Genomic DNA, 26,504 nt, shown 5'->3' with positions numbered 1-26,504 from the left:
CCCAGATCTCAGGACTTCCAGTTGATTTCTCCCCCGGATTCACTCTGGCTATTCTGCAGTTGGGCCGATCCTTCTGGACTCGCCCGATGCACTAACAGAACTTCTGCTCCTCTGCCCACTGGATCTTACACTCTCGTGGGATGCCAAGAACTTGGAGGTTCCAGGAACGTAGAAATCACCTGGGACCCGCCATCAGCCATCACTAGGACGTGCCTTTGCCCATTCTGCCGCTGCCACAAGGTCGTAACTCGGAAACCGGAAGCGACCGAGTTTGCGGACGCCCCCAGCGTCCCGCCTCTAGCTACACAGTCACGCCCCCGCACGCCAGGCCGGCCTTAAGCCCAGACAAGTCGGGCAAGGATGCGGCGCTGAGGGGCTTCTCAGGCTCAGGCCCTGCAAAGCCCAGGAACCAATCCTTAGGTGTCCGTGGCAAATGCCAGACCGGGTGTCTTCCCCATCCCTGCAAATCCCGAGCGGGCGTGGGACAGGCGGCCCACCGCCCAGGCCCAACGAGTCGAACGCGGAACTAGGGAGCAGGCGGAGGCAGGCGCTGGGCTGTGGCTCAGCAGGCCTAGCCTGGCTTTGGGCCTCCGGCCTCTCAGCCGGGGACTCTGCGCCTGCGCCCGCCAGGCAGCTGCCTGCTCTCCCAGCGCGACGCGGTCCCGGCTGCCGCGCGCCGCCTGGGTGTCTGGGCGATCCATGGGCTGCAGCGAGGGCCGCGATGACAGATTACGGCGAGGAGCAGCGCAACGAGCTGGAGGCTCTGGAGTCCATCTACCCTGACTCCTTCACAGGTGACTTCCGCGGCCGCGGGCCCGCAGCTACTCGGGGTGGAGTGGGACCGGCCGCCACCTCCACGGCCCTCGGCATCCCGGGCCAGGATGGAGAAGGGAACGGAGAGGCCGTGTGGCCACCGCGCCCTCTTCTCGACTTCTCCTCAAGGGTTCAGGCATCTACGAGTAACTCCACGGCTGTTTTCTCTTCTTCGCTTGTTCCCTGAAATCTGAAAGTCCGGGCGAGGATGGCGAGGTCCTTGGAGTCTCGGGCCTGGAATTCAGTCGGGGGCAAAACCAGAGGGTTTCATTGTCACTTAACAGCAGCCCGAGGTTTAGTGAAATACACGAATATAGATACTCGAGGTTTAGTGAAATACACGAATATAGATACTCCAAGTGGGAGTAGTCTTTCCAGAGCCGCAGAAGTGTCAGTTTTCACATTTTCACCTCTGTTCAGGTAGAAGCTGTTTTTCAGACGATGGTGTTTTAAAGTTTGTGGGATTCAGAATTCTCAAAGTTACCCAGAATCCGTTTTGAGAGTAGCGTTGTCCCTGAAGTTTGTCGGTTTTCTTTTCTCTTCTTTCTTTCGTTCTTTGTTTTTTTTTGTTTTTGTTTTTGTTTTTACATTCTGATATTCTGCAGAATGCCCCATGAATGAGGTGGCCCAAAGTTCAGGTCCACTGTTAGATCACAGGTAATTAGACCAATAGTAGGATATCAGACGTCATCAGGCCTGGCTTCCTCTGGCTAGCAGCAAGGTAGTGGAGGCTCAGGAGAGGTAAGTGCTTGCTCTGGGTTGGCCAGCAAGTTAGTGGCAGGACTGGTAATAAGAGTAAGGTCTGGGGCTTGGGATCCAGCTCCAGCTGGGATGAGGGGCAGCAGAAGATTACTTGGTAAGTTGGGCTAATGTAAAATATTAATGAGAAGTTCATTTGGTATATTTTAAAGGAAAAGAATTCTTCAGTATTAAGCCTTCAGATGATTCTGAAAATGCTGCAAGATAACCGTATCAATATGGCTTCTCTCACTTTACACTCAGTTTTTGAGAGGTGATCTAATAAAGCCAGTATGAGCGAGTATAGTCTAGGTTTGTGGGATTTACCTTCCCTATCCCTTCCTTTGAGTGTTGTCCATCACTGATTGTCAGAATTCAGAGTGTAAGGTAATGTTATTTTAACTCATAAACTCCCTTTTCATTGTTTAGCTTAGTTTTCTTAGCTCTACCCTTTGATCACTGCTTGCAATGGTAGCAAATTTTGTTCTGCTTTGCCAACAGGCAGATGTCTCTCAGCTACCCCTGTATAGCTCCAGTCCTGTTCATGTTCTCTCTCAACAGCAGTACAACTGTGCTGTGAGGATGTTAAGGGGATGAGTGAAGAGGGGTTTGAGAGTGTCATTAACTGGGTGAGTGTGTATGGAGTCTGGCTCCCTTATCTATCCTTGCTTATATATCAATGTCTAAATAAAATAGAATATAGGGTCAGTTGTTGGATATATTCTTAATCATGACGTTTGGTCATTTCTAGTACATTGGAAATGTAACAGGCATGAACACAGTGTAGGCAGAGTTAAGAAAGCATAAGATGTGCTGTTGTTTTCATTTCTTTGGGCATAAGGTATCACTCATTAAGTACTGTGCACATAAACATTTATGACAGTGATACATTTTTAACCCTAGAATAATTGGATGGTTCTTTCAAATTGTACTAAGCTCTGATATAGTTCAGTATGTGAAATTCTTGTCAGATGCAAAAGTGCTTGAGGATTCTGAGCCAGGGTAATGAAAGACAATATGTGAATCTTTGACGCATCAAGTATTCTACAGTGTCAGCTGAGCCCATCTGTCTCTAATTCCTATCAGCATTCCTACAGTTGCATTAAACAAATTAAAATGAGATGTCTTGATTTATAGTTCTTTAGGAACTTTGATCAAGTTCTGTATGATACCTCAAGGAAAAGGCAGAGGACTTTGGAATCATATATTTCCATGTTTGGTCTTTTGAAATTTTGAGGATTTGCAAGGTTTACTGTTTTACAGCTTTCTTTTGTGTTGATGATTTCATACTTTAATATTTTCATACCAAGTTTCAGAAAGAGAACTTGTTTGTGTCAGTTTGCCAAGGAACACTAATTGGTAGTTTTCAAATGTCATTTTGAATCACATTGAATATTAGATTTGGTAAATACTTTTTTTTAAGTACATGGTAGAGTGGTGACAGAGAAGCCTTTGTTAAGTACATCATGACCCCCTTGTGGATGCTGAAGAGGCACAATTCAGCCAGCCATAGTCCTAGGCACATAGACCTAACCTGACTTTAGAATTGTTGCTTGACTATTTGCAGAGAACTTTTGGCCCCATGTTGCATTCGTTGTGAAATATAACAGATCATAATACAGTTTCTTCTTTGTGCCTATTCTGTAGCTTGACTGCACATTGATCCAATCCTCCTAACAACTAGTCTCCCAGAATATAAATGGACTTTCCTGATACCACATTCTCCTTCAGTGCTTCACTTGACAAGGTCCTGCTAAGGTAGTTGAATTTGGTTATTTCCATTTCTGTATCAAAATCCTGGCTATCGGGTGTTTTGTTGGAACAAATTGGTTAGCTTTAGGCTAAACAAAAGTCAGGTTCCCTTAATTCTGTTTGATCTTACAAAGAGGGGTACGTAATCCTGTAGTTGCTTATGTTAGTACCTCTAAGTAACACCCATGAGCTTAACAGTTAAAATTGCATCTTAGAGATGGGGCAGAAGTCATCTTGTGAAAGCAGTTTTTCTAGGACAGTCACTTTCTAAGACCCAAAGGGACTTATTTTAACATGAGCTGATCTGGTTCTTTGTGAAAACCTTAGTGTCATTTGTGTGTCCTGTTAGTGTACCTTTCAGCTACTACCTCCATTTTCTCTGCTCTTTACAAAATCCTAAATTCTGTCTAGTTTACCATCATCTGCCCCTATATCACCTAACACTTCTGCTCCTCCACTGGTTCCTTCTGCAATGCCCAACAACCTTATTCTTTTTTTCAAAAGTATTTTGATCCACTCACAGTGGTGGAAGTCTGGTCTCTAGTGAAAGCTAATCTTTCCTCAACTCGCCCCAACTCACAGTGTGTAAAGCACTGGGATAGGATTATTGCTTCATGAGAACCCAGGAATAATTCATCTTTGCAAGTTCAATTCAGTAAGTTTCCCTATTTTAGTAACCTCCAAGCTTTGGAATATTATCCCTTTTCCATTTTTTTTTTTAAATTAGGTTAAGCTATGATAGAAAACCCCAAATAACTGGTTTTAAAAAGGTAAAAGTTAATTGCTCTTGTACATAAACAATAGATGTGTAACTCTGGTGCAAGGATTCTTCAGGGACCCAGGCTGCTTCTTAGTTCTTTGTCATCCCTAAGATGTAGTCTCATGCTCATGGTGAAGATGGCAGCATTCCTTTTCCAGGCAGTAGGATAGATAAAGGAATGAAGGAAAAAAAAAAAAGAAGAAGAAGAAGTAAAAGACAGCAGTTTCTTAAGGAAATTTCCTCAAAACTATCAAAGGGCTTATTTCTTTCTATCCCATTAGCTGGAACTCAGTCATTTGGTGAGACCTTACTGGAAGGGACGCTGGGAAAGATAGTCTTCATTCTGGGTGGGCAGTACGCTCAGTTAAAAATGGTGTAACTGGAAGAAGGGGAGAGTGGATATTAGCAGTGTTCTCCAATATTTTTGTTTGTTTGTTCCTGGTTCACAATTTTCTCTCTGTAATGGCAGTTTGTTGGAATGCGTATCAGCTCTTTGTCCTTGGACAAATCATATAACCTCTCCAAGCCTCAGTTTCCATATCTATTTAATAAGGAATAATGTAAGTGTAAAAACTTTATAACTGTTAAACAAATATAAGATACTCTTTACTAGAAATTTACCATCTTAGTTGTGGATTCTTCTAATAACATGGCTTCATAACTCCTGTCTTTATCAACGAACAGTTTTGATTTCCATTTCCTCCAACTGCATGGGGCCATAACCACAGCTTGGATGGGCCATCTTTAAAATTTTGGCCTCTGAAATTCCTCTTTCTTTCTCTAAGCTTTGTAGCCCTACGATTTTTCATTCCCATGCTTTTAGTGAACATGCCTCTCATCATGAGTTCTCATGGTTTGATAGTTTATCAGCTTCTTTCTTGTTCATCTTGCCTCCCTGTTCTGTCTAGCTCCCAAGGTCAGGCAGTTCAGTGATGTTCTTGCTGGCATTCCCATGTCCTCATTTACCACATGGGTTCCTCATTTACCAAATATTTAGTATACGTATTGTTAGAAGCTCAATCTCTTGGGAAAAGACATCAGATAAATAATTTACAACACAATGTGATGATTCTTTCATGGAGGTTCATATAGAATGCAGCCATGGCAAAGGGAGAGGGGACGGTCTGAGTTGTTTTGGAGAGCTGAGGGGTGATGAGTTATGTGAATGAGACTGGGGGATGGGGCACATGTGCAGAAGCATGACTCTGTGAGAGCCAAATGTGTTCAAAGGACAAGTAGCTGGGTATGGCTAGAAAGTAAAGTGAGAATCACGGAAAATGAGACCTGACAAGTACGCAGGGGCCAGATCACAAAGGGCCTTGTTAGGGATTTAGATATGATCTTACAGGCCAATGGTTCATTCCCCATTACCCCCACCAACAGCTACTCAGACACATACAGCACGTAGACACTGCCATGTCAGAGCTGGATCTCTCGGTACTTAGGTGGCTTCACAAATAAAATAGGCTTCTCTTGAGTTTGTTTTTACCTGTCATGGCTGCTGCTTTTCTTTTAACCTTTGGCACTTTTTCCTCCTTTTACTTTTGTTCCGCAAATTTAAGATCCCTTACATAGCTGACATTGGCCCTTATTTTTCTCTCTGTATTCTGTATGGCGATTTCATTTAGTCGAATGGCTTTAGCTATCACCTCTCTGTGGATGATCCCAAATTAAATTCAAGCCCAACTCTCTTTAGCTCCATTTGCCCATTTCTGATTACATACTTGATACCTCCAACTGAAAGTACCCTGTGTTCTTCAAATACATCTGGTTTTTCTGTTCTATTTCTGGTTTTTGTTAGTGGCACTGCCTGCAAATTCAAGTTGTCACCCATCACCATCTTAGATTTCTCCCTGTTCTCTGCTATTCCCATTGCTACCAGCCTAGTTCAGAACCTCATTAACTTTGCTGAGACGATTTCAGTAACTATCAAGTTTCATCCTGCATCTAGTCTTGTTTTTCCCCTTCCATTTTATGCACTGTTGCTAGATTTATCTTCTATGTTTAGAAATAGAATTCTGACCTTACTACTTCTGCTAAAGAAAGCTATCACTGTCCACACTAAACTTTCAGCTGTATATTTTCAACTTGTTTTATTCACCGCATATACATTCACTAGTGGAATAATTTCTAATTCCTTGCATATTCCTTAAGCTTTCGCACCATTATACCCTTTGCCGTGTTACTCTATCCTGCATTCCTTTTCTCCATCTCTGTTTACCAGTATGCCTTAATTCACAACCTAGCTCAAATGACTTCCCTGGAATTTCTCAGCTGGAAAAATTTTTTTTCTTTTTAAATGAAACTCTATACAGTTTATATTCAGTCCTGCCAGTTACTGGCTATATAGCTCTTTTATCTCAGTTCCCACATCTATAAAATTGGGATGATACTATATTTAACTGATTCGAAGGCATAATTTTACATGTAAACATTTCTGAAATATGAATTTGTCTTATAATTGATTACATATCATAGTTTAATTGGCAGTTTCTTTTTTCTTTCTTAGTGGTACATAAAGTAGGGTGCATCACATAATTGATGGCATCTTAAACTTGGTGAAATATGGTAACAGTATAAAAGCACGATTTTGATGTGAGAAGTAAAGGATCTTTGTGTAAATGCATAGAACAGCACAGGTGCAAAGTAATGCTCAGTAAATGTTAGCTGTTGTTACTGGTTATAGGTAACCGCTAAATTACAGCCTCATGGAGCCCTGGAAAATGATAATAAGTTGGAATGTCATTGAGTTGAACCCTTATTTCTATAGTTGCAATGTTTATATTTCATGACATGTAAATGCTAAGGTTGGTCATGAAAAGAAATAGGAATGAAGTACATCAAATATATTTTACACACGTTTGTTAGAAAAAAGGTAGGGCCAATCATATTATAAAAGCTTTATTATAATTACCTTTTAGGGACTTTTTCAGCATAGGCTGGACTGCCTGAGGCCTATTAAAATATGAGTCCAGTGAGTCTCTTATCTTCCTGACAAACACCTTTGTACTAATCATAGATGTTCATCATTGCTTCAAGTACTTTTAAACTTCAGTTAAAATGAGGGAATATGTCTTGAATTTTTTTTTTTAACATTTTGGCCATGCCGCAGGGCATGTGGGATCTTAGTTCCCCCACCAGGGATCGAACCCGCGCCCCCTGTGGTGGAAGCGCTGGAGTCTTAACCACTGGACTGCCAGGGAAGTCCCCTGAAACTTTTATTGATAATTCATTTTATTGATAATTCATTTATTTATGAAGACTTCAGAAGTTCTCGAATAGGAAAAGCTGAGTAGTTTTTGTGGTGACTTCTTCAGAGATCCCCTTACTCTTTCATGTCCGAAAGAGGCTGCTGAGCTGCACCGGGGTCAGGGCTTCCCAGGCCTGAAGTGAAGCACAGACTTTTCTTGTCTGTCAAGGGTGACTTAAATTTTCCTTGTTTAGTCATCTAATGGTTCTGAATATTAGTTTAGCTCTTTCATTGAGCCAAACTTTATTGAGTTTCTAGATACTGCCAGGCACTGATCTAGGAGTTCTCAGAGTTTTTACAGTATTCTTGTGGGGGAATATATCATAAACAGGTAAATAGTATCAGATAGACATCAGGCTGCAAAATAGCATATAAAGCTTTCTTATTTATGTAAATGTTGATTGACATGTCTTGCTTAACAAATTATAAGTAATTTGATACTTGGATTCATGGATAATTTTGTAATTCCATGAAAGATGGTAGATTTTCAATAATTTGTGAAAGAATAAAGCTTGGTTCTAGAGATGATATAGAAGAAAGAGAGAGCTAGAAGACACAAACTCTAACAAATTAATATTTACTGTTTGTCATGGAGATTCTGAATTATATTTCGGAATATATAAGTATAAAAATTAGTGATAATACTGAGTATTTATGAGGGGGTAGGTTCTGATGAGAAACATCAATTTTTTTTTTTTTTTGCCGTTTCATTTGGAAATTTTTTAGAATGTAATTTTCCATGTATAGGTGGAAATTTTGAATTAAAAAGTAAATTACTTATTGTAATTGATTTGATAAAACTCAAAGAGGGTATCTATTATAGGTATTTTTTTTCCCAGATTAAAGAAAACCCTAGATTTAAATAGAAATTGATGGACGTTTTATTGTTTGAATTGTTCTATTCAGTCTGTATTTATGGAAATGGAAATACAGGCTAGGGATCAGTTTCCAGGACTGGATATTGATATTTTGCTAATAAGGAAAAGCATGTGCCTTAGGAAGCATCTTAATAACTTAACCTCTGTGTATAATTTCTTGCAGTATTATCAGAAAATCCACCCAGCTTCACCATTACTGTGACATCTGAGGCTGGAGAAAATGATGAAAGTAAGTCTAATCAAAAATACTTTAGGTTTTTCTAAGCCCTTCTCTCGGGAATTTTATTCATTCTGCAGCCATTGTGTTGGACATTGCATGTGTGGAGGTGCTAAGGTGCTGTTAAGAATTTAGTATAAATGTTACATATTTCTAGTCAGTATTTACTATGGAATAATGACTTCTAGAGAAACAAAGAGGAAGTCAAGGAGATGTATTCTGACAGTAAGCTTAATTCTTAAAAGTGAAACAAACATTAACAATACAGCAGATAGAAAAAGGGTAGGACATTTGTCAAGAACACTTGGCATACACACGTAATTTAGTGGTTGTGTGGTATTCCTTGGCATAGCATGGACTTTTTCCTCTTCGGATATTTAGATTGTTTACTGGACATTTGCTGTTATAAATTGGGCCGGATAAATACCTATCTGCGTTTTTCCCCTCTCTCTTTAGAATGGATATTGTACTGTTATTTAAGTATGTGTATACCTAAAACCAAATAAAAACCAATATTATACAAGTGTAGAACTAAGACAAATATACAAATTGAAATAAAGGAGCTATAAAACTAATCAATTAAAATTAATTTAAATTTGGTACATGTTGGGGGAAGAGTGTCTTAAGTTCTTTTCTGCTTTTAGTCCAGTTCAGTTGATATTGTAATTTGATAAGAATGTTATATAAGTTGGTGTTAACCCCAAGGACTTTTTTTTTCCCTGTCAACTAAAATTCTGTCATGGGTATTCAGTAATACCATTTTAGTGGTATCATTTGATAACTCAATTCTTGTAGAATTGAAAATGAGGTTAGTATTGATATTACTGAAATCTGAATTAAAAAGCTGTTGGATACAGTTATTTACATATGTTTATATAGATAGGTATATATATTTATATATAATTATATAAACTTCTTTGTTAACGTCATACACAAAAATTAAAACAAAATATCAAGCCAGCACATTTTGAGGTGTTTTTTTTTCATTCCCATGGAGAGAAATCTAGATTTCAGTTAAAATCATCAAAATCAGGAGGTTTTAATAATTAAAATGTGAGTTACAGAAAAAGCAAAATCTAGACAAAGGGTCATTTTGACTAGTAAGTTTTAACAAAATGTTTAGCCCTACTGCTTAGTTGGCGAAATTGAGAATTCATCATGCTAGGTAGCAGAGAGATACTTTGCACTAATGCGCCTGTAAGAATCTCACACCTATACCAGCGTCAGATCTGTGAATTGGCACAGGCCAAAAGACTGGGGGAGCATGTATGGATGAGTCAGGTTAAAAGTTTCTCAGACAACCTCTCAAACTGTCCAGTTCACAGCTGTGTACTCTAGCAACCCCTTAGCAATGCCCTGCTGGCATTGTGCAGATAGCAGTATGGACTCCAGGGCTAAAGTCAGATCTTCTGCACTGGAGCTGGCTCTGGTAGAGGCCTGAAAATGAGCCTAAGGTAGTACTTTTTCTATGTGTTATATTCAGTGCCTTTTGTTCATCTTAAGGAGAGTTTTAAAATGAATGTGTTCTTCATTCTCTTTCTCTGATGTGCAATATGATAAAATGCTCATAAGTAGTAGATGTGTTTCATGTGTTAGAAGTGATCTTTGGTATCCCTATGATTTGTTTTCACTTATATTTGTGGTACATGTTGTTTATGTTAGTAATTATCTATCTGGTCTCATAGTAACATTGTTTTTCTTTGTAGGAAAATCTGTTGTGCTACTTTTCATTGACACATTGTAAATTAATTACTGATTCAACAAAGATGTTGACCTCTCTGTACTTTACATTTTAAGGTATTCATATCAATCTCTTATCTTGTGTCTTTAGCTGTCCAGACTACCCTCAAGTTTACATACAGTGAAAAATACCCAGATGAAGCTCCCCTTTATGAAATATTCTCTCAGTTAAATCTAGATGATAATGATGTCTCAGACATTTTAAAATTATTAGCATTACAGGTAAGGAAATAACAAGTTTTGTAATGGCATTATTTTATTGGCCTTAAATATTATACAGTAATGTTAAGAGTTAGAAAATGCTATTAAATATGTATAACCAGTGTTTTGAACAAGCAAAATTCATGATATGTGTGTGTGTATATATATTCACAAAGCATCTTTATTTTTGTTTCCCACTGTACCTTTAAAATTTGAGTAAGAGAAGTTCTCCCTATACCCTTGTTTGAAACTCAGTTAACCCTGTGACTTGTAGGTGATAAAAAGTCTGATTAGGTACTCTTAAGTTATAAACACAGTTAAAATTTGGTTCTCAGAATGCCTAGTCCCATGTGCACTTAAAAATTCCAACTTAAGAAAAAATTAAAACTCCTAACCCCTCTGACCTGTTGCAGGCTAGTTGCCTATAATTTGGTAAGAGGAGTGGTGATTGATTTTTTTTCTTTCCTATCCTGCTCCCTAAGCTTACAAACAGCAACAATGGTTTATGACCCTTCCAAGAGGAGGTGTTGTGTGGAAGAAAAAGATGGGTATCAGAAAGTTCTTACCTGGCTAGTTCTGTGATGGGATGGGCTACTCACAGTCTGGGCATGGGGGATATTTAAAGCTCTCTCTTGCTTGGGTAGAGAGTTTTCATGGGATCTTCAGAGTAGGGAGTAGGGAGGGCAAGTAAAATCTTACTCCGCCATCTTAAAAGCAGAAGTCCTGATTTTGTTTGTTTTCTAAGAAGAACTGACAGAAAACATGTCTCCATCATAAATGTGACTTGTGTATTTCAAGGACTATAGGTGCTCTAAATGCTGACATTTAAAAAATATCTGGAGCTATTAGAGAATGAAGAGGGAAAGGATATATCAAACATTAATTTATGCTGATCCTGGGCCCTGTTCACTCCGTTACCCAGTGTGAAGTTATATTAATTCTATATATTTGGTTTAGCATGCTTCTTGTAAAACATTGCAGAGAGCCTGGAACAATATACTGTATTCAGTCAGTCATGTATTAATGTAAGTTATTTGATCTGAGTGATTTTGTTAATATGCATTTTATATTTCATTTATACTCAAACTCCTTTCTTTCAAAAAGAAAGTTTTGATTTCTTTCTGATACTTACCTGAGATCAGAGATAGAGCACATATTTGTATTTTTTCCCCTAAAAGTAGTTATATTAATTTTTAGTTATCAAAATAATAAATTTATATTATAGAAAACTCAGAAAATACAGAAAATAATGAAGAAGAAAATAAAGATTACCCTTAATCTCACCAGTCAGGTATAAATGCCTAATAACATTTTGGTGCAAATTCAGAAAACTTTTTCCTACAGTAGCTAGCACTATCAGTTCTCCAGTATGTTATCATTATTTTAATTCTTTGAGGGTATTTTAAGAGCTCTGACAATGGACTGAATTTTGAGGGCAAAGTGATTTTCTAATATAATACAACAATGAAGAATGTAGGTACTTTTATGATTTATCTTTATGTATCTTTTTTTCTTTCTATTCGTAATGGTTTAAAACTAAAATGATGAAAACATGCTGGAGAACTGATGTTGCTAGCTACTGTAGAAAAAGGTTTTCTGAATTCTACCTGCATTTATGATTATTACATAGAATTTATTGAAATTTCTTTTTTTCTCTGTTTTAGGTTGAATACAGCAAATTACAAGACTTTTTAAAATTTAAGATGTTATTTTTATATATATGCTTAATTCTGAAGTGATCCAAGAGTCTGAACTTATGGTGTAACTGAATTAGTAATCATGTTATAAATGTATGGAGTGTAGTGATTATGCTGAAACACCTTTTTTCCCCCACTGGTTAGTTAGTTGTTTTTATTTTTCTGAGAAATGTGTTTCTCACTACAACCTTTTTTTCTTTTTTGGTTACATAGGCAGAAGAAAACCTTGGTATGGTGATGATCTTTACTTTAGTGACAGCCGTGCAAGAAAAATTAAATGAAATAGTAGATCAAATAAAAACTAGACGAGAAGAAGAAAAAAAACAAAAAGAAAAAGAAGCAGAAGAAGCTGAAAAGGTATATTTAAAAGTCATGTTTTCTTTCATTATTCTTTAAATCTGTTTTTTGGGGATTGTTTTTGTTTTTGCTTTTGGAAATTTTAGTAATTTGGGGGGAATCACAAAAAGAAGCACAAGTAAATTTTAATAAAGCTTTACTAAGTAAAATTTTAGAAGGTCCCTCATTTAGTTGGTGCACATGGCACAATAATGATTAATAATCAGTTAGTTAAAGGTTAATAAAGCTCATGCAGGTAAAATCAAGAAATATAAACTATTTCATTTACAGTATAGAGTTTAGAATTATAAAGCCTCCACCAGAGTGATTTAAATATTTACTAAATGTAAAGAAAACCTTAGATCCTAAAATGAAGTAAAAAAGATAAGCAATGATGTTAGTGTTATGAATTGATGTGTATTTAAACATATTAATATTGACAGTAGCAACTTTCTTCTTAACAGTGAATAGCAATGGGGACACATTACATATTATCTTTGCTTTTTTGTAATACGAATTAAAAAAGGACTTTTCCAGAGTAAATTGCCAAAACCAATGAGAGTAGCCAATGCAGGCAGAAATCAGACTAAATATTTTAAACTTGAAACCATTTTTCTCTGTTTTTCCTGTAAGTGGCTGTATTCATTTGTCTAGAAGATCATTAGGCTTTATTTTCTAACTGTTGTATCATTTATCTGGTGATGTGTCTTTTTTCTTTTCTAAGCAATTATTCCATGGCACTCCTGTTACAATCGAGAATTTCTTAAGTTGGAAGGCCAAGTTTGATGCAGAACTCTTGGAAATTAAAAAGAAACGAATGAAAGAAGAAGAACAAGCAGGAAAAAATAAATTAAGTGGTATGACCCCTCATATCCTGTTCCCTTTAAGCCCTCCTATATTATTTCTTACATAGCAAGAGGATCATTTGGACAGATTTCTATAAGAAAATAATATACTTAGGCATCTAGGACAAAAAGAGAAAGCTTTCTCTCCATATGGTGATGTTTCTTCACACATAATTATAATTAATTTTTATGGCATATCTTTCATCTAAATATTGGAGTGGATAGATCTTGAGATATACCTACCATGACTTTTAGGACCACAAGCCTTAGGACTGGTAGAATCAAACCCGTTTGTTTTTCTAGGACTCTGAGGCAGATTAGGCTTTCACTTGTTCCATTTTAATGCAAATACATTTCATATGCCTCTTAGCTACTCACTGAGTTCATAAATTGATTGAAATTCACAGGAAAAACAGGTTTTAAGACTTGTTTTTTTATAACTTGTTTATATGATTCTACTGTTTAAAACATTGTAGGGAAGATGGAGGAAAAGTATGCCATTCGAGTTAAATATGTTTATTTCTTTTAGGGAGACAGCTATTTGAAACAGATCATAATCTCGACACATCTGATATTCAGTTCTTGGAAGATGGTAAGATAATGTTAGAATTCCACATGTACATAATGTGCTGTTTTTAATATTAAACCATGAAAATCATAGTGGTAACTTAATGTAAATTTTTCCTCCCAAGCTATAAAGAAACACATTTTGAAGAGTAAATTCTAATGTTTGATCAATTTATACATTAAACTACAGCAAAGTATTTTTTTTTTATAACATCTTTATTGGAGTATAATTGCTTTACAATGGTGTGTAAGTTTCTGCTTTATAACAAAGTGAATTCGCTATACATATACATATATCCCCATATCTCCTCCCTCTTGCGTCTCCCTCCCACCCTCCCTATCCCACCCCTCTAGGTGGTCACAAAGCCCCGAGCTGATCTCCCAGTGCTATGCAGCTGCTTCCCATTAGCTATCTATTTTACATTTGGTAGTATATATAACTCCATGACACTCTCTCAGTTCATCCCAGCTTACCTTTCCCCCTCCCCATGTCCTCAAGTCCATTCTCTAAGTCTGTGTCTTTCTTCCTGTCCTGCCCCTAGGTTCATTAGAACCATTTTTTTTTCGATTCCATATATATGTGTTAGCATACGGTGTGTGTGTTTCTCTCTTTCTGACTTACTTCATTCTGTATGACAGACTCTAGGTCCATCCACCTCACCAAAAATAACTCAATTTCGTTTCTTTTTATGGCTGAGTTATATTCCATTGTATATATGTGCCACATCTTCTTTATCCATTCATCTGTCGATGGACACTTAGGTTGCTTCCATGTCCTGGCTGTTGTAAATACAGCTGCAATGAACATTGTGGTACATGACTTTTTGAATTATGGTTTTCTCAGGGTATGTGCCCAGTAGTGGGATTGCTGGGTCATATGGTAGTTCTATTTTTAGTTTTTTAAGGAACCTCCTTACTGTACTCCATAGTGGCTGTATCAATTTACATTCCCACCAACAGTGCAAGAGGGTTCCCTTTTCTCCACACCCTCTCCAGCATTTATTGTTTGTAGATTTTTTGATGATGGCCATTCTGACTGGTGTGAGATAATACCTCATAGTTTTTATTGGGCATTTCTCTAATGATTAGTGGTGTTGAGCATTCTTTCATGTGTTTGTTGGCAATCTGTATATCTTCTTTGGAGAAATGTCTATTTAGGTCTTCTGTCCACTTTTGGATTGGGTTGTTTGTTTTTTTGATATTGAGCTGCATGAGCTGCTTGTAAATTTTGGAGATAAATCCTTTGTCAGTGCTTCATTTGCAAATATTTTCTGCCATTCTGAGGGTTGTCTTTTCGTCTCATTTATGGTTTCCTTTGCTGTGCAAAAGCTTTTAAGTTTCATTAAGTCCCATTTGTTTATTTTTGTTTTTATTTCCATTTGTCTAGGAGGAGGGTCAAAAAGGATCTTGCTGTGACTTATGTCATAGAGTGTTCTGCCTATGTTTTCCTCTAAGAGTTTTATAGTGTCTGGCCTTACATTTAGGTCTTTAATCCATTTTGAGTTTATTTTTGTGTATGGTGTTAGAGAGTGTTCTAATTTCGTTCTTTTACATGTAGCTGTCCAGTTTTCCCAACACCACTTATTGAAGGGGCTGTCTTTTCTCCATTGTACATTCTTGCCTCCTTTGTTAAAGGTAAGGTGACCATATGTGCGTGGGTTTATCTCTGGGCTCTCTGTCCTGTTCCATTGATCTATACTTCTGTTTTTGTGCCAGTACCATACTGTCTTGATTACTGTAGCTTTGTAGTATAGTCTGAAGTCTGGGAGCCTGATTCCTCCAGCTCCGTTTTTCTTTCTCAAAATTGCTTTGGCTATTCGGGGTCTTTTGTGTTTCCATACAAATTGTGAAATTTTTTGTTCTAGTTCTGTGAAAAATGCCATTGGTAGTTTGATAGGGATTGCATTGAATCTGTAGATTGCTTTGGGTAGTATAGTCATTTTCACAATGTTGATTCTTCCAATCCAAGAACATGGTATATCTCTCCATCTGTTTGTGTTATCTTTAATTTCTTTCATCAGTGTCTTATAGTTTTCTGCATACAGGTCTTTTGCCTCCTTAGGTAGGTTTATTCCTAGGTATTTTATTCTTTTTGTTGCAATGGTAAATGGGAGTGTTTCCTTAATTTCTCTTTCAGATTTTTCATCATTAGTGTATAGGAATGCAAGAGATTTCTGTGCATTAATCTTGTATCCTGCTACTTTACCAAATTCATTGATTAGCTCTAGTAGTTTTCTGGTAGCATCTTTAGGATTCACTACGTATAGTATCATGTCATCTGCAAACAGTGACAGTTTTATTTCTTCTTTTCCGATTTGGATTCCTTTTATTTCTTCTCTGATTGCTGTGGCTAAAAATTCAAAAACTAGGTTAATTGAGGTGAGAACAGGCAACCTTCTCTTGTTCCTGATCTTAGTGGAAATGGTTTCAGTTTTTCACCACTGAGAATGATGTTGGCTGTGGGTTTGTCATATACGGCCTTTATTATGTTGAGGAAAGTTCCCTCTATGCCCACTTTCTGGACGGTTTTTATCATAAATGGGTGTTGAATTTTGTCAAAAGCTTTTTCTGCATCTATTGAGATGATCATATGGTTTTTATTCTTCAGTTTGTTAATATGGTGTTTGTTAATATGGTATATTGCATTGATTGATTTGTGTATATTGAAGAATCCTTGCATTCCTGGGATACACCCCACTTGATCATGGTGTATGATCCTTTTAATGTGCTGTTGGATTCTGTTTGCTGGTATTTTGTTGAGGATTTTTGCATCTATGTTCATCTTTGATATTGACCTATAGTTTTCTTTCTTTGTGACATCCTTGTCTGGTTTTGGTATCAGGGTGATGGTGACCTCGTAGAATGACTTTGGGAGTGTTCCTCCCTCTGCTATATTTTGGTAGAGTTTGAGAAGGATAGGTGTTAGCTTTTCTCTAAATGTTTGATAGAATTCGCCTGTGAAGCCATCTGGTCCTGGGCTTTTGTTTGTTGCAAGATTTTTAAACAGAATTTCAATTTCAGTGCTTGTGATTGGTCTGTTTATATTTTCTGTTTCTTCCTGGTTCAGTCTTGGAAGGTTGAGCTTTTCTAAGAATTTGTCCATTTCTTCCAGGTGGTCCATTTTATTGGCATATAGTTGCTTGTAGTTATCTCTCATGATCCTTTGTATTTCTACAGTGTCAGTTATTACTTCTCCTTTTTCATTTCTAATTCTATTGATGTGAGTCTTCTCCCTTTTTTTCTTGATAAGTCTGGCTAATGGTTTATGAATTTTGTTTATCTTCTCAAAGAACCAGCTTTTAGTTTTATTGATCTTTGCTATTGTTTCCTTCATTTCTTTTTTATTTATTTCTGATCTGATCTTTATGATTTCTTTCCTTCTGCTAACTTTGGGGTTTTTTTGTTCTTCTTTTTCTAATTGCTTTAGGTGTAAGGTTAGGTTGTTTATTTGAGATGTTTCTTGTTTCTTGAGGTAGGATTGTATTGCTATGAACTTCCTTCTTAGAACTGCTTTTGCTGCATCCCATAGGTTTTGAGTCATCGTGTTTTCATTGTCATTTGTTTCTAGGTGTTTTTTGATTTCCTCTTTGATTTCTTCAGTGATCTCTTGGTTATTAAGTAGTGTGTTGTTTAGCCTCCATGTGTTTGTATTTTTTACAGATTTTTTTTCTGTAATTGATACCTAGTTAGTCTCATAGCATTGTGGTCAGAAAAGATACTTGATACGATTTCAATATTCTTAAATTTACCAAGGCTTGATTTGTGACCCAAGATATGACCTATCCTGGAGAATGTTCCATGAGCACTTGAGAAGAAAGTGTATTCTGTTGTTTTTGGATGGAATGACCTATAAATATCAATTAAGTCCATCTTGTTTAATGTATCATTTAAAGCTTGTGTTTCCTTGTTTATTTTCATTTTGGATGATCTGTCCATTGGTGATAGTGGGGTGTTAAAGTCCCCTACTATTATCATGTTACTGTCAATTTCCCCTTTTATTATGGCTGTTAGCATTTGCCTTATGTATTGAGGTGCTCCTATGTTGGGTGCATAAATATTTACAATTGTTATATCTTCTTGGATTGATCCCTTGAGCATTATGTAGTGTCCTTCTTTGTCTCTTGTAATAGTCTTTATTTTAAAGTCTATTTTGTCTGATAGGAGAATTGCTACTTCAGCTTTCTTTTGATTTCCATTTGCATGGAATATCTTTTTCCATCCCCTCACTTTCAGTCTTTACGTGTCCCTAGGTCTGAAGTGGGTCTCTCATAGACAGCATATATACGGGTCTTGTTTTTGTATCCATTCAGCCAGTCTGTGTCTTTTGGTTGGCGCATTTAATCCCTTTACATTTAGGGTAATTTTCTATATGTATGTTCCTAGTACCATTTTCTTAGTTGTTTTGGGTTTGTTATTGTAGGTCTTTTCCTTCTCTTGTGTTTCCTGCCTAGGTAAGTTCCTTTAGCATTTGTTGTAAAGCTGGTTTGGTGGTGCTGAATTATCTTAGCTTTTGCTTGTCTGTAAAGGTTTTAATTTCTCCGTTGAATCTGAATGAGTTCCTTGCTGGGTAGAGTAGTCTTGGTTGTAGGTTTTTCCCTTTCATCACTTTAAATATGTCCTGCTACTCCCTTCTGGCTTGCAGAGTTTCTGCTGAAATATCAACTGTTAACCTTATGGGGATTCCCTTGTATGTTATTTGTTGCTTTTCCCTTGCTGCTTTTAATATTTTTTCTTTGTATGTAATTTTTGATAGTTTGATTAATATGTGTCTTGGCATGTTTCTTCTTGGATTTATCCTGTATGGGACTCTGTGCTTCCTGGACTTGATTAACTATTTCCTTTCCCACATTAGGGAAGTTTTCAACTCTAATCTCTTCAAATATTTTCTCAGCCCCTCTTTTTTTCTCTTCTTCTTCTCGGACCCCTGTAATTTGAATGTTGGTGTGTTTAATGTTGTCCCAGAGGTCTCTGAGAGTGTCTTCAATTCTTTTCATTCTTTTTTCTTTATTCTGCTCTGTGGTAGTTATTTCCACTATTTTATTTTCCAGGTCACTTATCCATTCTTCTGCCTCAGTTATTCTGCTATTGATTCCTTCTAGAGAATTTTTAATTTCATTTATTGTGTTGTTCATATTGTTTGTTTACTCTTTAGTTCTTCTACGTCCTTGTTGAATGTTTCTTGTATTTTCTCCATTCTATTTTCAAGATTTTGGATCATCTTTACTCTCATTACTCTGAATTCTTTTTCAGGTAGACTGCCTCTTTCCTCTTCCTTTGTTTGGTCTGGTGGGTTTTTACCTTGCTCCTTCATCTGCTGTCTGCTTCTCTGTCTTCTCATTTTGCTTAACTTACTGTGTTTGGGGTCTTCTTTTCGCAGGCTGCAGGTTCGTAGTTCCTGTTGTTTTTGGTGTCTGCCCCCAGTGGCTAAGGTTGGTTCCGTGGGTTGTGTAGGCTTCCTGGTGGAGGGGACTAGTGCCTGTGTTGTGGTGGATGAGACTGGATCTTGTCTTTCTGGTGGGCAGGTCTGCAGCCGGTGGTGTGTTTTGGGGTATCTGTGACCTTATTATGATTTTAGGCAGCCTCTCTGCTAATGGATGGGGGTGTGTTCCTGTCTTGCTAGTTGTTTGGCATAGGGTGTCCAGCACTGTAGGTTGCTGGTCATTGAGTGGAGCTGGGTCTTAGCGTTGAGATGGTGATCTCTGGGATAGCTTTCACCGTTTGATATTACATGGAGCTGGGAGGTCTCTGGTGGACCAATGTCCTGAACTCCACTCTCCCACCTCAGAGTCACAGGCCTGACAGCCGGCCGGAGCACCAAGACCCTGTCAGCCAGAAAGAAAGAAAGAGAGAGAGAGAGAGAGAGAGAGAGGGAGGGAGAGAGGGAGGGAGGGAGGAAAGGAGAGAGAGAGAAAGAGAGAGAAAGAAAGAAAGAAAAGAGCAACCAAACCAAAATACAAACCCACCAATGATAACAAGTGCTAAAAACTATACTAAAAACAAAACAAAACAAAAAAATACAGACAGACAGAACCCTAGGACAAATGGTAAAAGCAAAGCTATACAGACAAAATCACACACAGAAGCATACACATACACACTCACAAAAAGAGAAAAAGGAAAAAAAAATACATATTGTTGCTCCGAAAGTCCACCACCTCAATTTGGGATGATTCGTTGTCTATTCAGGTATTCCACAGATGCAGGGTACATCAAGTTGACTGTGGAGATTTAATCCGCTGCTCCTGAGGCTGCTGGGAGAGATTTCCCTTTCTCTTTGTTCGCACAGCTACTGGGGTTCAGCTTTGGATTTGGACCCGCCTCTGCGTGTAGGTTGCCTGAGGGCATCTGTTCTTCGCTCAGACAGGACGAGGTTAAAGTATCTGCTGATTAGGGGGCTCTGGCTCACTCAGGCCGGGGGGAGGGAGGGGGACGGAATGCGGGGTGAGCCTGTGGCAGCAGAGGCCGGCATGACGTTGCACCAGCCTGAGGTGCGCCGTGCGTTCTCCTGGGGAAGGTGTCCCTGGATCACGGAACCCTGGCAGTGGTGGGCTGCACAGGCTCCCCAGAGGGGAGGTGTGGAGAGTGACCTGTGCTTGCTCACAGGCTTCTTGGTGGCGGCAGCAGCAGCCTTAGCGTCTCATGCCCGTTTCTGGAGCTCATTTAGGTGGTGCTCTGAATCCCCTCTCCTGCGTACCCGGAAATAATGGTCTCTTGCCTCTTAGGGCAGTTCCAGACCTTTTCCCGGACTCCCTTCCAGCTAGCTGTGGCACACTAGTCCCCTTCAGGCTGTGTTCACGCCGCCAACCCCAGTCCTCTCCCTAGGATCTGACCTCCGAAGCCCGAGCCGCAGCTCCCAGCCCCCACCCATCCCGGCGGGTGAGCAGACAAGCCTCTCGGGCTGGTGAGTGCTGGTCGGCACCAATCCTCTGTGCAGGGATCTCTGCGCTTTGCCCTCCGCACCCCTGTTGCTGCGCTCTCCTCCGTGGCTCCGAAGCTTCACCCCCCCCCCCCCCCGCCTACTCCCCATCTCTGCCCATGGAGGGGCTTCCTAGTGTGTGGAAACTTTTCCTCCTTCATAGCTCCCTCCCAGAGGTGCAGGTCCCATCCCTATTCTTTTGTATATGTTATTTCTTTTTTCTTTTTCCCTACCCAGGTATGTGGGGAGTTTCTTGCCTTTTGGGAAGTCTGAGGTCTTCTGCCAGCGTTCAGTAGGTGTTCTGTAGGAGTTGTTCCACATGTAGATGTATTTCTGATGTATTTGTGGGGAGGAAGGTGATCTCCACGTCTTACTCTTCCACCATCTTGAAGGTCTCCCCCCAGCAATGTATTTTTTAAAGTTTTATGATAACTTAAGCAATATCAAAGATAGCAATAGATAAACAATATGGTCACATTTGCCTCTAACAACTAGTAAACCAGGTCACTATGACTCAAGTGACCTGTTTTCTTCAAATTTCTAGTATCACAAATCAATGGTCTGTCATGGAGCTTTATAAAAACCTCAAACGTAGAACTAACCAAAAGTCTTAGATTTTATATCACTCTCACTGTCTTTGGAACCTCTAGTCCCTTGTGCTTTCCTTTTCTTTTTTATCCTGACCCTTATGCTCTTGCTGTCTTTGTCCATCCATTGTCCATCCATCCACACATATTTATTGCGTCCCTGTAAGGCAGGCACTGTCCTGGCTGCTGAGGATACAGCAGAGAACAATTTAGACAGATTTCCCTGCCCTCATGGAGCTTGAGCCCTATGTGTATCTCTTAAACTGAGCTCCTTACTCAGTCACCCCTCCAGTAGCTCTCTGGGTTCTGTACTTCATCGTCCTTCTGTCATGCCCATTATGCCAGCGGGGGATCCTCTAGCATCTGGCCTTTCGACCTTGTTCCTGGACTGCCTTCTGGAAAAGGTTAAGAAGGTTAAGAATCAACTATCTGTTGAGGTGGCCCACGGCTAAATCATGCGTCTTAACCTGAGCTGGGCTCCTACTGACACTGAGCAATTTTTTTTTTTTTTTAATATCTTCTTACATTCTTGTTCTAAGATTTTTAGTCAAAAAAAAAAAAAAAAAAAAATCCAAAACCAAAAACCGTGAAACAGAAAACAAGGATATCTTCATCTATCCTCCCTCTCATTTTAGGAGCTTATTTTACTTTCTATTTTGTTGAGAAGTTTTAGATCCAGAAAGTTTAGTCTCATTCTCTCTTGAACTTTAAAAGTTTTACTGTCTTTACTCATTTTTGACTCTTTTCCCTGTCTAATGGATCAGGTGTCTCCTTATATCCAATAACTTACTAAAAGCTCTCTGTTGATTCTGCCTCTGAAATGTCTTTTCAGCTCTTTCCTCCTAATTTGAAAGTTTTGTTATTTTTCAACGGGACTTTAGTAATAGCTTCATAAATTATTTCCCTGCCTCAGTCTCTTCCTCCTGGTTCCCTTACCTACCTTGTAGTCACCACCTCTGAGGTGGTAGTTCTAAAACCCATGTGTAATGATGCCATTTCTCTCCGTACAATCCTCTGGTGGTTCTCTGCTGCTTAGAGGGAGAGGTTGACCTGCACAGTCCTTCAGTTTGGCCTTCATCTGTGTTATCTCCAGATGTTTTTCCTCAAGAATCTTGTGTTCCACTTAGAAGTATTCAAGGTCTTAGCTCTTCTTGCTGCCTTTGCATAACCTACCTAGAATTGCTTCATCCTGGCTCCTTTTCTTCTGGTTGGATTCAAATTTATCATGAAGATATTTCAGATGTCATCTGCTCTGTGAGGGCTTCACTACTTCTCCCAGGCTGAGTCAGTTATTCTTCGCCTTGGACTTAACAAATTGTATTTTATTACTGAACTGCTCTTAGGCATGAAGCAAGACTCCTTCTCATTGAGTGGAATGTCAGTGGACTAGAGTCTGAGAGGGAAAGAAGGTAAACAATGTTTGGTGATTTGAGAGCACTGTAATATCCTACTTTATTTACTACAGATAGACTGAAGAGGGAAGATGTTTCATACAAAGCCTGGGTGTTACTGCCTATAGGGCTTAGACATTTGGAATCTTAGAAAGGCATACCACTGGTTACAGGGGAAGTGGGTGAGAGTGAAGATCAAATTTGTCAATTAATTATAAGTATAGTTGAGCTTTAATGATGTATATATCTCCAGTATTGGAAGAGATAAACTCTTGGTACAGGTCTCATGGTCAGTGATAATCAACTTTGTATCATCATTGTCTTCAACTTATAACATGCCAGATCATAAATAATTCATTCTAGAATGGCTTTTTTTTGTAGCTGGATTTTTTAGACTATGAACTGGAAGCATGAAGTTGCTCTTAAAATGTGTGAGTCTCTGCTGACCAATGCAGATCACTGTTGGTATGAGTAGTAGTTCAGAATTTCGTCACTTGCACCTCAGGTGCACATTTAAGAAGTCTCTGTTTGGTGCTGCCATTGGGTTGTATCTTTTATTTCTGAGTGTAAGACTGCAGGGGAAATCTTTTGTCTTTTGCAGCTGGAAACAACGTGGAGGTAGATGAGTCTTTGTTCCAGGAAATGGATGACTTGGAGCTGGAGGATGATGAGGATGATCCAGACTACAATCCTGCTGACCGGGAGAGTGACTTGACCGACTAATGGACTATCCCGTCTTCAGAGAGGCTTGACTGCCATAGCATCTGTGGCTATGCTAAGAGGGTGTTGATTTTCCTTTCTTTTTTCTAAGAAAAAATAATTTTCAGGAGAATATTCTTCTGATGGCTTTCATCATTGAACTTAATAAACTGATCTTAAAATTTCAGATATAAAATGTTCAATTCCTCTTATTGGTGGGAAGAAGGCCACATGTTTAAAATCATTTAGTGTTGGAGAGAAATTCTGCCTAAAACACCAAGACTGGAAGGTCAGCTGTTGCTGTACCCAGGTGTGGGTTTATATGCAAGGAATTGGAATAACTTGGAATTTCTATGCTAGAGACTGGTGGCTTTTGAATTCTAAGGGTTGTCATTCATATAAAATATTAGAAGACTGAGGCGAACAGAGCATTAAACCTTCTGAATTCTAGCCTTCGGGCATAGTAAATTTAAGTCTTAACAAAACCAGAAGCCCATTTTATAGTCAGGAGTAAAATGGACTTTAGTCCTATAGTGGTATCTGAATCAGAATCATCTTTGGAATTATTAAAAAGTGTGCACTCCTAGTCCCTTCTCAGTGGAGGTTAATAAACACTGAGCCTCAGTCTGAGTTTTAAAACAGTGAAATCTCATACCTGTGACACAGGTGACTGTGATGCACACTCCTGATGAAGAACTACTGTCCTACAGTTGTCAAGTCTATAAATTGTGATTTTCCCCACTTTTCTAATTAACCAGTCTGAAGTGGTTTGAATTCTTGGGATTGTACACTGTCTGCAAGAGTACCACACATCCACATTCATGCACACATTAGACCTTTGTGATAATTTGGAATGATCGACTTGGGGGCTCCAGGTAGGAGAGCCAGGCTTCATGCAAGTTATCCAGCCATTGCAGTTCTGGAGGATTGAATCTTAACCGCAATAGGAAATCACTTGTGCTATTGCAAATAGCTTCCTCCATTCAGAAATACTATATACCCACAAACACAGCAATATCAATCCATGTTTATTTTTGAAGTCAGACCTTATGATTAAAGTTAAGACAAAACTATCATTGAGGAATTTAATGCTTTTCACCCACCTTGATCCTGACCAATAAAGAGGAATAGCAGTAATGTTCAGTATTTCTATGCAGAGAGAAGTCCAAAAGTTTGTTACGTGAGATTTTGCTTTTCCTGAGGAGGAGAGGTCCTTTCTGCAGCTGATCAGCAATTGCATAAGAACCTGAAAGAGTGGTTCAGTTGAGAAAAGCAGTCGTGAGCAGTGTAGTATGAGGTCAATGGAGACTTGACCTTGGAGTATCAAGAATGATTACACTTGCCTCTCACATAATTTTTTAAAGTCTAAGTTTTATACATTTTCTACAGATATTGAATAACCACCCTTGTCATTTCAGAATGTAGGCAGAACCTAATGAAATGGAAATGAAGACAACCTGATTAGTTCTAATGATAATCCCAAATATTTTCATCCAGAGTAAAAATTAACTTTACTGTTGGCTTTGTATTCTGGGAATTAACCAAAGACTCTGCTTCTCAAACTGGAGCACACATAATTCCTGGATGTGTAACAGCATGACTGGTGGTATTTGAAGCAATAATTGGCCCACCTTGAATTATCAGTTTTGCTCTTGGATTTGGGAAGATTTTTGTTTTGGTTTTTCTACTTGTGTTAACTTGTATACAATATTATTAAGTTAAAAACATACACAAATATTTGTATTCATTGCTGTATCCCTGGAACAATGGCACTGAGTAGGCACCTAATTGTTGGACTAGTATGCAAGATGCTTATGCATTTTAAAGATAAAATATAAGAGTTCAAAGAAATGTTCTATTTGCCGTCTGCAGCTTTGAGTAATGCTTCTAGGTTCTGCTTTATTTCACATTCTTCTGGCAGCAAGCATGCCTTAGGGAAAAAAAAGTGGATAAATACTAATCTAAGGTAACACATCTAAAAGGTTACCCTTCTGGCAGCAAGGATGACTTAGGAAAAAAAGTGAATAAATACTAATCTAAGGTAACACATCTAAAAGGTTACATGAACATTTCCTAGTTGAGGTAAAACCAAGAGAGATATCAGTAACATCTCTTATCAGTGAAAAGGATGAGATCATTGATTGTACTGTCACAGACTCCCAAGATATATGTGCCAAGAAGTAAAGAGATGCATTCTTGGATTCCAGAAGAAAGGAAATTGTGGGTTTTCAATATTTATGTGCTAGCTGGTTGTTAGGTGTTATGAAGGTGCAAACAGATAGTAAGTAAACTACTGCGAGTAGCTCCCAGTGTTGGTCTTTCAGAGAACATACATGACAGGCAGCAGTCGTAGGGATTGTATGATGATGGGTCAGAATGAGTCACACAGTTCAAGAACTGTAGGGGGTAATGTTAGACCATTGAGGTCTGAAGTGACAGGGAAAGTTTTCCACAGATGACACACAGAGTGTGAATTCATATAGATAGGTAAATGTGAATGACACTAGTTTGTTTGCTGCCTTAGGACCTGTGTCTGAGTAACAGAGATGACAGAATGTTGCCAAAAGGTGTACTGTGAAGTCTATAGGTTTCTTTTTCATGTCACCTTTCTTGGGCAAACTCATCAAAGGACTTGAAAGAAGGGGGGTGAGTTGGATTCCAAATGTACTAAATCCCCTCCATTAATAAAAGATGGGGAAATGCTGGGGAAGTCTCAAGAATATTGTAAAGGGTTATCGAATCAAAAATTTCACAGTGCTGTGCAAAGCCATAATGGCACCTGAGCTAAAAGGAAAAATCAATAATTATTTAAAATTTGGATAATTCATTTATCATGGATTTTTACATTGATTTTTATTTTTTAAATGCTGCATTAAAGTATTATTTATCTTTGTTGAATTTTATGCATCTCCTTAAATTTTGCACCCGAGGTAAGTGCCTCACTCACCTGACCGTCGTCGTTGCTGTTTCAAAAAGGTTCTCAGGGTGCTATGGCCTCCATCCCAAAGAACATTAGGTAGAAAGACCAGGAAAAGAAACTACTTTTTCAGGTAAAGTGGGCTTCTTTGCATAAAGGAAAGTGCTCAGTGGACAAACAAAATGAAGCCATATTACTAC

The 26,504-nt window shown here is 38.6% G+C and overlaps 1 protein-coding gene across 1 annotated transcript; it reads left to right on the top strand.

Moving 5' to 3' along the window:
• The first annotated feature begins 510 nt into the window (after nt 1-510).
• RWDD1 (RWD domain containing 1) lies at nt 511-26,285 on the top strand. The gene is made up of 7 exons (XM_061207479.1): nt 511-794; nt 8,355-8,420; nt 10,240-10,370; nt 12,260-12,403; nt 13,107-13,239; nt 13,757-13,819; nt 23,290-26,285. Exons 1-7 carry the CDS (start codon nt 722-724, stop codon nt 23,409-23,411), a joined length of 732 nt encoding a protein of 243 aa, XP_061063462.1. The 5' UTR covers nt 511-721; the 3' UTR covers nt 23,412-26,285.
• Nucleotides 26,286-26,504: the final 219 nt, after the last annotated feature.

The sequence above is a fragment of the Eubalaena glacialis genome, chromosome 12 (genome assembly GCF_028564815.1).
Source record: "Eubalaena glacialis isolate mEubGla1 chromosome 12, mEubGla1.1.hap2.+ XY, whole genome shotgun sequence".
NCBI classification, from domain to species: Eukaryota; Metazoa; Chordata; class Mammalia; order Artiodactyla; family Balaenidae; genus Eubalaena; species Eubalaena glacialis.
The sequence above is the reverse complement of the archived record's forward strand: the minus strand, read 5'-3'. Positions and strand labels throughout refer to the sequence as shown.